Raw genomic sequence first — 15,095 nt, 5'->3', positions numbered from 1 at the left:
GCCCTGGACTTTTTGGCAAAGAGTGGCCGACCACACCGTAAACCCACCAGCTTATTAGAACTATTTTTAACACCACTTACTAACATACAAATATAACACAATACAGAAATATTTGTAATTATTATTAATATTTGTAATTATCATTGATTGACCGTCATATTCTACATTATAATTTGTCTTTCCTGGTGTAAATGGCAATTTGTAAATACTATTTTTAAACATCTCTTAGATGGACAGTTTAATATCACTAAATTTAAATGCCTACCATCATTTCAGTCAATATAACAATGCTCTGCTCTAGAAGACTTGGAATGTAGTGCAGAATGTGGACTGTTTTTATTGTACCTTTCAGTTGCTTGACAAGAGTTTTTCTGTTTGTTTGTTTGTTTGTTTGTTTGTTTTAATGAAGAATTTTATGATGATGAAAATACAGTAAACTGTAATATGTAAAAAATTTTAGAATAGCTGTTTTCTATGCAAATATATATAAAACAATTATTTATTTCTGTGATCAAAGCTGAATTTTCAGCATAACTATTCTGGTCTTCAGTGTCACATGATCCTTCAGAATTAATTTTAATATGGTGATTTGCTATATTTTTGTGGAATGTGTTACATCACCATTCAGTGTAGAGCAAGCATTTAACTTTGTATTCAACAACTACTCCTGAAAAAGTTATAGGGCCTTATAATACACCCGTGCAATGCGACGCAAGGTGCCGTTCCCATTTTCCTGTCCAGCACCACATCGTTTAATTAGCAAATGCATTTGCGCTCTTTTGTGCGCCCATGGGCATGCTGGTCTACAAAAGAGGCGTGTTCAGGTGCAGTGCTGGCGCATTGCTGTTTTAAGGAGCTGCGCCATAGACCAGCTCAAACCTGGTCTAAAGTCTGGCGCAATGTTTTTTCTTTGTTATTTAAAGAGCGTACATGCTGCTTATTAAACACAGGGACGCACAGCAGCACACAAACATGCCAAATATTAAAAATGAAAGGATTGCAATGCATAAGATTTTATATATATATATATATATATATATATATATCAGTGATGCGCGGGTCAATGTATAAACAACCCGCACCCGACCGATGTTTTCAACTAACCCGCCCATAACTCGGACTGCAAAAAATTGAAAATAAAATATTTTACCCGACCCGCTTCCTGACCCGCATTTTTTAAAAGTAGTAAATGAGTCGCCCCTTTATATTAATATAATTACTTAAATAGGCTTTAGCCTACAGGATAATAAGCGTTATGACCGCACACATGAGGCTTGCCACAAAGAACCAGTTAAAGTAATGATTATGCATGTGTCTAAATTAATTGTTTAGTAATAAACTGGTGTTTTCTGTGTCGCTGCAAAGATGGAAGTTGATGATGCAGACTCACCATGAACGCCAGAGAGAAATGCACATTTCATATGGATTACATAATCAGAGAGTAGCCTATTTATTTTGTTTTGAATATTTTAGTTTAAAAGTAGACATTTCAAGCTTTCTGTAATATATTGCCTATATTTCTTTTTAAACCCACCAACTAAAAAATTAAGACACTACCTGACCCAAAATATCACCCAAAGTTTCTACAACTTCTACAACTTATTTCAGAATCTGGAAAAATGACTGGGGCAAACTTGTTACTGCAGTCATGTACGGCATGATAAATGCTCGTCACTTCTGCTGCCCAAATTTTGTCAGCCTGTGGGTCATTTGGTTTATTGAAAAACGATTGCACTGATTTGCATGTTTCTTGATGATGTGCTTTTTTTCTGTGGTAGCCTACTCACATGCACCATGTCGCTTCACGTCGTATTCTACTCCATGTCCCACAGAAAATCTACAGGTCTTAATCAAGGGTATGCTGCGGTCCATTCGCTATTAAAAGTGCATCTTCTCTTTTTCGTGGCCATTAACCTGACCGAACAGCGCGCGCGTCAACAGTTTGATTGATGTACAACTGAGCCTATCGACTAACGCTTTTATTTCTCTCCTCTGAACTATTGGACATAAGTTAACACTACACCTATGGATTTATCTGTGTATTTATTAGGCAGGGTCGAATGAAAAAGCGGGACAGATGCTCAATTTGCATGAGGCGGGACAAAGGATAAAATTGCTGTACAACGTAAAGCGGGACAGGTTGTCACTCTATTCGCACCAGTTATTCAGCCAATAAAGTGTAGGCCTATATATTTCAAAATCGTATATAGTACTATATAAATTGCAAAGGTTTAATTGGCATCTTTATTTCAAAGGACCCGACCGACCGCGACCCGAATATCATTAAAAATATTTTTGGATGACTCGTAACCGCGGGTGATCATCCCGCGCATCACTGATATATATATATATATAAATACATACATGTCATAATGGATAGTCATCACATGTATCAGAATTAGGCTATCTATTTGCTCGCACACGAGCAGCTCCGTTTCATCTCAGATATGCGTTCTGTCTTTGCGCTTGCCAAATTCTGCCGTGTAAATAGCAAATCTGTCATTGCACAAAGATGGAAGATGAGTCTCTGATTGGTTTATTGCACGTTACGCCCAAAAAACACCCATTACCCATTGAGAGAATAGGGACAACCCGTTTAGATCATGCGCCTGGGTGCGCCAGCCGTTTTTTCCTTCGTTAAAATAACAAAAGTGGATTTGGACACGCCCTGAGTGCACCTGCGCCATGCGCTTTACACTTTGCGTTTAGATCGTTAAAATAGGGCCCAAAGTGTCACAGTTTCAAAAAACAAAAACAGTTTTCAGTATTGATAATAAGTAGAACCATTATTAATAACTGAGCACAAATAATTAAGCAGCAAATCAAGGATCATTTGACACTGAAGACTGACACTGAGTTATGACACTGAGTTATGACTGCTGAAAATTCAGCTTTAATCAAAGAAAAAATACATTTAAACATTAAACCGTTAAAACATTTACATTGAAATATATTTAATAGAAAAATAGAACTTTCAATCATGGCATTTTAGAAGCATTTAAAATGTTCAGCTTTACAATGGTTTAGAGTAAGTTTGGGAATTATATATATATATTATTTTTTCTTTGTAAACCGTTTGCTAATATTGCTGAATTGTCTCATGTTTAGCTATTTACTATGGTGCCCGGGAGCTGGCATGGTCGGTTCACTTAGTTTTGTCGTGGCCACGAGATAATAACTCGTGGGATCGTCATAATATGTCGTAGCCACCAGATATTAATTTGTAGGAACGTCATATTAACTCGTGGGAATGTGATATTATGTCATTGCCACAAGATAATTTTTTCAAGGTAATGACATCCTTATGTCGTGGCCTCGAGATGCTATGTTGAGGAAACAACATCAGTTTCTCTGAGCCACTACTTCTTTTGTTGAGGAAACTACATATTTTTCCCGTGGCCACGAGTTTAATGCGTAAACGAACCTGTGTGACCATAGCAAACCGGGATTATCAGAGATGGAAAAACATTTTTATAAACATTGAACATTTAATTTCATATTTGTATATTATTATTATTATTATTATTATTATTATTATTACATTAACTTATTAGAGCTATATTTTATATGTATTGTTATATATGCTATATATATATATATCCCCTTTTAATTTGTGTATAGCTTTACCTACTTAATTATAATTAATTATATAGTTAACTTACATTTGTATAATTATGCTAGTATTTGCTAGCCTACCATATATTTTGCAAATAAAAGCCTCACAATTATGCCAATAAGGTTTTGACTTTATGACTGTATTTATGCCCATGTGATGATAAATGAGCGTGTTGTGTTTTCATTTACAAAGGAAAATATGTGAATAATTAATTCCAAAACGAAACTATATAAAAACTATACACTATCGTATTCATAATTATCATCTGTTAATTTGCCAAAATAAATTTAAATATGTGTTAAATTTAAAGTTTGTTTAATTAATATATAAGACAAAATTACTGTCAAAGTGATTTTTGGAATCCAGTCCACTCAAATGCATTGTATCAATATTAAATTGTATTAATTGCATTAATTAAATAAATATGTAATATTATTATTATTATTATTATTATTATTATTATTATTATTATTATTATTATTATTATTAAGTATAAAGTATATATATATATACTGTTGTGAAAAACTACTTTTAAAAGTAATGCATTACAATATTGTGTTACTCCCTAAAAAAGTAATTACGTTACTTTTTTATGAAAAGTAATGCGTTACATTGTTTTTAATATAAGAAGTTCTATTTATAGCTAATTTAAAAGCCCTTTCACACCAAAAAGTGTAATGAATAAACCTCAGGCTGAAGGAAAAGTTAATTCACATCTGTACAGTAGAACACAGGAGAAGAAGGTTCAATATTTTGCTTATTAGTATGGTTGAACTGGATCATCAAAGGTCAGCAGCAAAAACATTTAATTATTATAGTTATTTAACATATTTAATTATTACAGGTTAGTGTTTGCATTTCCCTGTTTGAATTAATTTGGATGAATATTAAATCTTTTTTTAGTGGGATACATTAATGCACATTCATATTTAGTCTAGAACTACATCGTTTTCACACAGGGCAAACAATGTCTTTGTACTTCCGATTTCTCCCTTTTTAAAATGACTCTTTCTTTCTCTCTCTCTCACACACAGAATCTCTTCTTGTTATCCCTGTGATGTTGTGTGGGAGTAATGGGTCTTCATTATTAATTGTCAGAGGAGCTCCCAGAAGCCTGTTATGAGGAGTGGGATACAGATCAGAGGGCACATCAGGTCAGCCCACTCATTTGGCCAGAAGCTCTCAGTGCCGTAACCTCCTACAGAATATTTCTAGAGAGCACGTTTACCCCATCCATCCTTTGCATCATTTATCCTTCTTGAGGCCTCCTTACTCTCCCTTCCCAAAACGCTCAACACAAATAAAGACTATTTTAATAACTGTTATAATGCACACAATTTCACACAAAACAGCTATCTAATAACAAAATAAACATTATAAATGGAGTGTGTACATAAAAGTCCTTATTAAACGTCTCACTGAGGCAAAAATATATTGGCTAAATATAATATAATCATATCAAAATTAATGGCAATATGGTATATGAAAACTTTAAAGAAAATTTGCTCACCCTCAGAAAAAGAAAAAAAAAGAGTTTCTTCATCAGAACAGATTTAGAGAAACAAAGCATTAAATGGATCCTCTGCAGTGAATGGGTGCCGTCAGAATGAGTCCAAACACCTGATAAAAACATCACAAAAATCCATGTGTAAAGCCATTACGTCTGACTAAAATACAAGTATTCTATCCGCAATATTGCTTTGTCAAAGTGAAAAAGTCTTCTCGTCTGAATCAGGAGAGAAATGTGCACAGATCAAGCATTGTTTAAAATTGAAAACCGTTCTAAACAAATATTTTTATCAGCAGAGGATCCATTGGAGCAGCATGTGATGTAATATTAAATTACTCCAAATCTGTTCTAATAAAGAAACAAACTCATCTACATCTTAGATGGCCTGAGGGTACATTTTCAGAGATATTTAATTTTTGGGAAATATTTTCATTATTCCTTAAAGTCATCATTTCTGAAATTATATCAGCTGGTGTCAAGGTGTTTTTTTTTTTTTTTTTTTTTGCTAGCATTTAAAAGCATTTATATTTATTTAAACAAAATATTATTTGTTTTTACATTTTATTATACAATTAAAAGGCATAAATACTTTTAAGTATGACTTAAGTGTCCAAATACTATGGTTCTGACTTTTGGTGTAAAAAAGTCATATCAGTTTCCTTTTTTAAATGATTAAATTCTGCTTTTGAGTTTTGCTACCCTCTCAAATCACCATTTACAAAGGGAAGTGAATGTTTATGTATAGACACAGTGATTCACATGCATATACACCACATGCTGTGTTTAGGAGTGGTTTTCAGAGAACCTAACCGGCTCCTTTCATCCTAGATCTAGTTCTGCCCTGGACTTTCCAATTCAACCACTACAATGTCAGCCAGACTAACAAGCTGTAAACCTCTCTATCTTTGTTCTTTCTCTCTTGCAGTCTTTAAGGCAGTGGTAAGAAAATCAACAGTCTCCACCTGAGGTAACTACTGTATGAGATTTGCTGACTTTCCACTACAAATAGAATCAAACAGATGCAGTTGCACAAGTAAAAATGACATCAGAGCCACTAGCTGCATCCCTGGCCAGGGCAGCTGGACTGTGGCAAGGCTTAATATAGCATTGCAGCAATCAGAGAAAGAAACACCACTGCCTTTATCAGCCTTATAATCAAGCTGTAGATGACAAAAAAGGAAAAGAAAAACAGGTGAGTGACGTAAATGGAAAGACTGTAGAATAGCCTATATGTTGCAAATATATGCAAAAAGTGCCACAAGCTTATATAGAGAGGAACATAAGATCCTAGGATACTATAAAGGATCATATGCATGCACATAAAATGAGATTCTGCACTAAAGATAGTGTGCAATGCAACTTAGAAATCTACATAAAGAAACAACAAAAAAGAGAGACAGAGAGAGAGAGAGAGAGAGAGAGAGAGAGAGAGAGAGAGAGAAAGAGAGAGAGAGAGAGAGGACAACATAAAAATATTACCATCAAGATTAACAGCATAAAAGATAGTGTGAACTAGCCAAATCAAGTTTCTGGCAAGAGGCAATTTTTCCACAAAGCAAAACTGCTCTGAAATGTGGCACATCTCAGACAGTCAGAAGATATCTGATGTATAATAAATGAAGCAGGATTTTTGGACAAATGAGATTTCAAAATAGAAACCAAACCAGACCCTTTCGGCAGGTTACATTGATATGCCAGCAGGTGGCAACAAGTGACTACCTTTATAGGCTAGTCACTGAATCATTAATTCAACCAATTTGTTCAAAGCACACATTGATTAAGGGATGAAATAATCATTCTATATATTATAAATGGGTGTGGCAAGAATGAAATACAGTTGTACTGCAAATACATCTGTATAAATAACAGTAAATAACGCTCTAAAGTTCTATTGCGCTTGAAAATAAAGTACCACCTACACTAAATCTAACCAATTGTTTTAACAAAACAAATATGAGAAGAAAAAAAATCGTATTTACTGAGGATGTCTCTGAGCTCTTTTTTTACTTTTATTTCATGGGACTCATACCCGAGTGCTCTGCATACAGAGCAAGTTTACAATATCAGAAAAGCAATGGTGATGGTTATTGGTGCAAATGTCAAAATGTATTACTTTACAAATTATGGAAAAGGTATTTTGAGGTAGCATAGTATTATACAAGATCCATGTAAAAAAATTCCCGCCATTGACGAGTTATCTCATCTTTTAGAAGACAACGCTTCCCCACCAAAGACAAGTTTTTATGGCTTTCAGTGTTTACACTGTTATACACTCGGGGGCGCTATTACACATCTTCTGAATGAATACAAAACCTCCTGAACAAAAACACACAGGACGAAAAAACAAGTGATCTCTTATGTAAACGGATGCATGTTAAAAAAAAAATTTTTTGATTGCTTCCACTGTCCTCATTTGTAAGTCGCTTTGGATAAAAGCGTCTGCTAAATGAATAAATTTAACTGTAAATGTAATACGATCATCAGCAATAGACCGCATATAAATGAAAACTGCATATTGCTACAGAGTATAATGTTGATCCAGGAAGTGGTATATGGTTGTGCAAGCTGTGGCGGTGTTGATGGATTTTATTTATGCTTCGATAATTGTACTGAATATTATCCAGATGCAGTTTTTGATAAAAAATTAATTTTTTAAAGTAGAGGCTCTGATCTTTATTTTGTTGTATTGCATATTCAAATATTCATACAGCGAAATAAACTGGAGGCCATTAAATTTTTGTGAAACTAATCAAAATCGCTGGCGGTGGCTGGCAAGTTTTTTCAAAAATGCTGTTGGGGAAAGATTTAATTTTAATCAATCCCCCTTGTAAATTTAAAAAATAAATAAATAAATAAAAAGTTGTTGCTGTTTTACTGTCTGTAGTGTTTGTATCAGTTATGTATAGGTTTGTTTCTGGTGTTTGTAGAAATTCTATATTGTAGGAGAGCTAACATATTTTGATGCATATTCGTTTAGAAATTAAACAAGTTAGGAGTGGGTCATTTAACCATTCACTCAAGCAATTTAAAAACACTGATTAATTCAGTAATGCTGTTAACTGTGTGTCTGTAAATAGCAGTTCATTCTGATTTCTTCATTTGGAACTATTTTCACTGGCGCAGCAAAAATAGACAAAGTGACTAATATTGTGTTGATTTCATGTATCTGTTTATTTTTTCCAACAGTGGACGTAAAGGTACATGCACCAAGGACATTTTTCTTTTCTTTTCTTGTCTTTTCTTTCCTTTTTTTTTTTCTTTATTCCCCCTGAATGATTCATCATAAATAAATGTAATTTAAACCACATTTCAGATCACAATGCATTCCATACTGGAACTGACATTTGAAACATTTTTTTAAAATAAAGTTCTGACTCCCTTATCTTGCTGAGGCAAAATTAGACACATTAACTATCAATATTATGTGTAAAATGTTACTACGGATTATTTCTTGTTTATTTATTTTTTTTGCAATATCACACTTGCATTCATGCTGTTTGTCTGAATATCAGCATCACTGCGATTTGGCTGTACAACGCTCTTTTTCATTTTGCTTAAATATTTTCTGCTTTGACAGTGCTTGGGTTTGGAATTATATTGCTTATAGTTAGAACATGGACAATACGAACAATATTAGTGTGACTGAAGTATGAGGAAACTTAAAGCGACTTCACAAATTTCTAATTTCTTGCCTTTCTATCCTCCGCTGGATAGAAGTTGCAATACACATAAAAGACTAGAACAAAGGGCCGTCCAATCACAGAGCGTGGTGACCTGGGCCCCGAGGATGACAAAACAGGTATGTGTGGTAATGGGAATCACAGAGCTGGAATGCAGTCAGTAGCACCTGTCTTATTGTTCGCTGCTAAGATTCCAAAGTTTTTGAAATGTTAACTTCCAGCTAGACCTATTACACAAATGTCAAAGTGTTCAGTGGAGTCATTTTTATTTATTTTAGTAAAATTATACTGTAGTTAATTCCAATAATTCAAGTTTTTTTTTCTTTTTTTTTTTTTTTGAGAGAGAGAAGTTCAGATTATTAGCTGAAGATGAGAGAAGGCGTAGTAAATTAGGCCTACCCTAAAATAACTCAGCCTTCGGTATCGGAGGCATTTTATAACCCTCCAGAGAGTGAAAGAATTAGTTCTCATTCCTTTAGACTTCTCTTGTCCTCAACTTAACAGACAGTCCTGTAATAATTAATTACACTCATTATTACTCAGTGTGTCAGTCCTCACTGTAAGCAGAGATATTGCCCCAAAGCCAAGGTTTTTAAAATGTCATAATCTATCATCTGTTCACTTTTACTTTAAATTTCTGTGTGCTCAGTGAAACATGAAACTTTAGCGGGCACATTTGCAGATATAACTTTTGTTCAGTATTACCCAAATTCGGATTATTCTTTGCAATAAAATCTTTAAAATACATATATATATTGTTATCCCCCACCCCACTTTTGAAATTAAACAGTTTCAAAGCCTTTTCAAACTCACTATTGTCTTTAATGTGGCTACTAATTATTTATAATTTGTATAAATTTATAAATAACAACAGTTTGATTATATATTTATATTTTATTAGCATTTTATTAACTTTAATTTAATGTGCATTTTGTGTCCTAAATAAACTTAATATGCAATAATATTTTCATTAGTTTATATATGATATTTGCCTTTTCTTCACACATCATGCCTCATATTTCAAATCAAGAATGTGCTTCACTGATACTGCTGTCTTTAAGGTTACTAAGTGCAATAGGTATAAAAAAAATTGGTTTGAAATTTTGGATTGTGTTAGAAATTAGAAACTCTAGACTTAGAGTTGTAATTTGTGTAAAAATGCAGGAACTTTTTTTCACATAATAAATACAGAAGTAGTGTAAGTTTATTTAATTAATAAAAATGTTATTAATATTTTAAGATGGACTGTTATATTTTAACAGATAAATTAAAAACAAAAATAAAATACTACTGTTAAAATGTATAATTGAAATAAAAGCAAAAATAAATAAAAGGCACAGTAAAAATTAGTTTAGGTACCAGTTTTCAATATTAAATAGTTGCTTATTAGCATGCATGTTACTAGCATATTGACTGTGTATTTGGTACTTATAAAGCACATATTAATGTTCTGCATGACCATATTCTACATCCTAGCCAATACCTAAACTTAACAACTACATTACTAACTAATAATAAGCAGTATTAAGAGTTTCCTGAGGCAAAAGTAATAGTTAATAGTTAGTTAGTGAGAATTGGTCCCCACACTAAAGTGTGACCAAGCTGTGGCCTTCATATAAAAAGATCCATAAAGGTTGGAGTAAGCAGACAAATAGCTGTGTGACTGTGAGTTAGGCTCGTCTGTATTCTGCCAGCACACAGCAGCAGTAGAGAGATGAGCATGACATGTGCGAAGGGCCACTGCTGCTGAGAGATGAAGCAAACCACAGATGCATTTGCACAGAATTATCACACATTTTTGCACACATTTTCTGTCTCAAACACACATAGACACAAAATCTGTCCTTTTTTTTTTTTGCATCTTTTCATATCAACGAGCCTTATAAATAGCAGCCTTGACAGAAACTAAAGATGCAGTACATTTTGCATGTTGATGGAGGGTTAGAGTTATTGCTTCTTTTATCTTGCAGCAGCAGGTGGCAAAACTCAGTGGCCACGGTTTAATTCACCAATCCAGTCACTCCTCAGGCAATTCTGTAGATTGAGAATGCACAGACCATCAACAAGTTTCCAAGGGCTTCTTTCAATCCCAAATGCATATATAACCATAAAACCAAAGTGGGTCTATGGCAAAAGACTATCCAAAAATCTGCTCATTGAATTGTGCATTCAGGGATGTGTTCTGGTGAATGCAAGTTGTTTACCTACTGCTATGGAGATAGACAGCTCTGTTACTTGTTAAATCTGATACTGTTGCTTAGAGACCATGTTCTGCGTCAAGTCTGAAATGGCTCCCAATATAGAGCACAATAGCTCTCATTCTGCTCAGCTCCACCCCTGTCTGCACTCTTATTGATTGATCTCCAAATGGATTCAATCTAAGATTAGATCACTCGTACGTATGTTAGCTCATCATTATGGGGGCACAATGATTCATGACATATTCTGATCCATTTCGGACCACGCATGAGAAATCGACTCATGCTACTCTCATTATCAGGGTGCATTATATCCTAACTCTGTTTGACTAGGAAATATTTACTTCGAGGTACACGCTTCAGTATATCAAGGGCTGATGAGGTGAATGTGTCTTTCATATGGTCTGGCTAATCACCCACTGAGTAAGAGCAGGCCTACTACACGTGTCTTTCTTCCATTTCTGAGAAACCAACAAATTACAAAAGCTTTTCAGTTTTTAGAGTCAAACAGGAAGCTCATGAAAGGACATCTTATGAATGTACTGTATCTTATTTGTGCAAGGATGTGTTGAAGCTTTCAGCGTTTCCTCTTTCAGGCACATTACACTTCCCCATCCAAGTTTCTCTCTCACAATAACAGCTACCGAATCCCTGCCCACACTCCAGTACTTCACAATGAAGAACCAAAAGGATATACAAGTTAGGAAAAAAGAGTTTGTATATACACACACACATTTTCAAAAGTCTGGGGTTGAAAAGATTTTTTAAATGTCTTTGAGAGAAGTTTCTTATGCTCACCAAGGCTGCATTTATTTGATCAAAAATACATTCAAACATATTATTACAATACAAAATAAGTTTTTCAACAGTTATTACCTAACCTATAATTATTACACAATATTACTATTACACTATTATAATGAATCCTATCCGTATTTTAATATATTTTATAATTTAATATATTTCATTTTAGCAGCCATTACTCCAGTCCTTAGTGTTACATTACTGATGAAAACAGTTGTGTTGCTTAATATTTTTGTGCAAACTTTGAGCAAACAAGCAAAAAAAAAAGATTAAAAATGGAAATCTGGCCACTACTTTACTTCTAATCAATTTAATACATCTATGCTGAATAAAAGTAGTACTTTCTTTAAAAATAAATAAAAAATCAAATATATTTAAAGATAAAACACAAAGTGTCAGCGAGTCTCTGTCACTGGTCACCAGCTCTGGACTCCATGTCCCAGAATCCTCCCTGGCTCACACCTGTTCTCAGTCACAGTCACCAAAGTCATCAGCCCCAGCATGGATTGCCCACACCTGCTTCAGTTCGTTTATCCCTGCACTCCTCTCACTACCATATTGTCCAGTCTACAGTTTGAATCGCAAGACAAACATTGTATGTTAACATACCTGATTTACTTACGTTGGTCTACCTACTAGCTGTTTCTTTGTTCCGATCCCCGTTCTCCACCGCTTCTGTGCTCCACCGTCTCCACGCTCCGTTGTTCCCTTTGGTTCACCCCCGGAAAAGGAAAGAGGACTGATACTCACAGATAAGACTCTCAGAAAATCCAATTTCATGAGGAGATCCCGGGTGGTCATTTGCACAATATCTGAACTTAAAGTTGGCGAAATGGAGGCACCACCAGACCCTGAGTCAAACCCCAAATATCCCCCTTTCCTCCAAAACTCCAGCCTCGTTGTCAGCCCAGAAACGGGGGTGCTGCTCACTCAAACCCGCCAGCGTCTCCGTTGTCAAACCCGGTGGATGCTTCCACGTCAGGCCAGCTGGCCTCTCCTACGTCAAGTCCGCAGGCTGCCACTGACTCAAGACCGCTGACCCGATGAACCCCAAATCTACTCTCCACCCTCATCCTCGGTCCAGAGCTCGCTCCAGTGTCAGCTCCAGCCCCAGAGCTCGCTCTAGTGTTGGCTTTAGCCGCTGAATACGACCCAAAGAGGGCTCCATTCCCCGAGTTTAGCTCAGTGAGGGCTCCTGCCCCCTAGTTTAGCCCAGTGAGGGCTCCTTTCCCCAAACTTAGCCCAGTGAGGGCTCCTGTCCCCATGTTTAGCCCAAGGAGGGCTCCCGTCCAGAGCATACCCCAGTTCCCTCTCCTACAGAGTGCCCAAATGAACCCAATACTGCCAAGATGCCCGTAATTCTCATCAAGTATTTTTTTAATTAGAGGCATGTTAGTTGTTCCTGTGTTTTGATCTGCATTCTCCATTGCTCCTGTGTTCCACCATCTCCACGCTGCATTGTTCCCTCTGGATCCCCCCAAAAAGGAAAGAGGACTGATACTCACAGATATAAGACTCTCGGAATACTTGCTATTCCCCCGATACTCACCTGGACTCTTTGCATTGCCATATTTTTACCAGGCTGTGTCAATAAACCTCCCATTGCTTTTACTTACCTCCGTGTTCCCTTGTGTGTCTGCTAACACAGTCTCATCCATATGTCAAATATTTAAGTAGAATTTTAACCAATTGCCATAAATAAATAAAAATAGCTGTGAATAATGCAAATGATGTCATAAGACAGTAAACGCTTTGTTTATTACAGTATCTATATGCAACAGCAACAAAAGAAGTGCCTCTAAGACACTAACCTCATACTAATACTATATTTAAATATATCAATATATATAATAAGTTAGATAACAAATGTTATCTAAATTATTTTGCATGTTTGCAGATTTAAAATGAAGCATTCCTGTCACTTGTTTTTTTTTTCAATGTGTAGTTTCTTTGAGTAAGTGATTTATTTGTCATAAAGTCTAACAGCATTTCATAGTTCAGAGAGACAGATAATAGATTCCACTCACCGTAGCCCCAGACAGAGCGGCCTGGCCTGGTTAGAGTTTTAAAGGGAAAAGGGTGACCTCTTCTGCCCCATCCTGATGCCCCATAGATTCTGTGTACCATGTAGTCTTCATAGCCTTCACCTAAACCTGTTATTACAGGAATAATTTGAAAGAGAATCATGTTTACAATGTGGAACAGAGAACAAACAGTTATTCATGCTTCAATGTTACTTTAAAATCTACAGTAATACACTATACTGAAATCATGATACAAATCATATCATTTTATGATAATGCTAAGAGTTTTGTATATTCATAATGCTCCTATTAGTCAAGTTTATGGCGCACTTACCACACTTAATCTTCATGATGAAATCATGTCTCTGTTGCATTATTATTAATCTGAGATCATTCAAGCACACGCTCACCTCATTCATACACACTCATACACTGAGGATTCCTGTCAGAATGTCACCCGTAGAGGAAGTGGTGTCTGAGGGCCATCTGAAGTTCTAAGATCACTTAAAATTATCTGAGGATATGAAAAAGTCACGTTCTCACAATTCCCCTTTCTCCATCACAGTGGTTTGAAAGGATTGAAACAGCAGTGATGTGAGTCACTGACTGCCTCTCACTTACTGTCACACATTACAGCACATTCACGGTCCCACATTACTGTCAGAAACTGTCACGGCTTCAACACTACAACATATTTCGGTAACACCTCATAACACCTGTGTAATAAAAAGCATAATACAACAGTTAGTTCCAGTCAGAATTTAATTGGCAGAGTTGCTTCCTAGTGCTAATACCAGTACAACAGTACCTGCGTGCTTTTACGGAGGCTTTGGTTCTGGAAGTATTTTTCCCAGTTATTTTTACAAAAGAGATTTCAAGATGCCTTTGTAAGCCAAGAGTTGTAAGCCATGAACCAATCCAACAAACTACAAGGTGACATTTCATAATTTCAAACTTTGATTTGAAATAAAAAAAATGTTTTAAAATCAGTCAGAAAGGTACAAGTCTGTGTATTTAACAGATTTAATGAGGAAAATAACTGCTCTATAAATGAAATAATAAAAGTTTTTTTTTTTATTGCAAAGTATGCATATATTGACTCAATTATGTCCTTCACAGTGCTTTGTGAGGGTGGGCAGGCACTAAAGAGTTCTTTTGGAGCAATCTGCTGTTTCAATTCTTTGGTGGAGATTTTTGCAGAATTGAATGACTCTTTAAACACAATTATTTTAAAAAATCAATAAATTTAAAATAACTTGTAAA

At 35.2% G+C, this 15,095-nt stretch overlaps 1 protein-coding gene across 1 annotated transcript in view; it reads right to left on the bottom strand.

Annotated features, from left to right (window-relative positions):
- Nucleotides 1-14,197, bottom strand: part of LOC132102844 (histone deacetylase 9-B) — a 50,367-nt gene extending 36,170 nt beyond the window's left edge. The window contains exons 1-2 of the mRNA XM_059507526.1: nt 14,167-14,197; nt 13,836-13,961 (exon numbers count right to left, since the gene is read on the bottom strand). Coding sequence (XP_059363509.1) covers nt 13,836-13,961; nt 14,167-14,182 — 142 coding nt within the window. The 5' untranslated portion in view covers nt 14,183-14,197. The remainder of the gene's footprint in view (nt 1-13,835; nt 13,962-14,166) is intronic.
- Nucleotides 14,198-15,095: the final 898 nt, after the last annotated feature.

This window comes from Carassius carassius, chromosome 24 (genome assembly GCF_963082965.1).
Source record: "Carassius carassius chromosome 24, fCarCar2.1, whole genome shotgun sequence".
Classification (NCBI taxonomy): domain Eukaryota; kingdom Metazoa; phylum Chordata; class Actinopteri; order Cypriniformes; family Cyprinidae; genus Carassius; species Carassius carassius.
The sequence above is the reverse complement of the archived record's forward strand: the minus strand, read 5'-3'. Positions and strand labels throughout refer to the sequence as shown.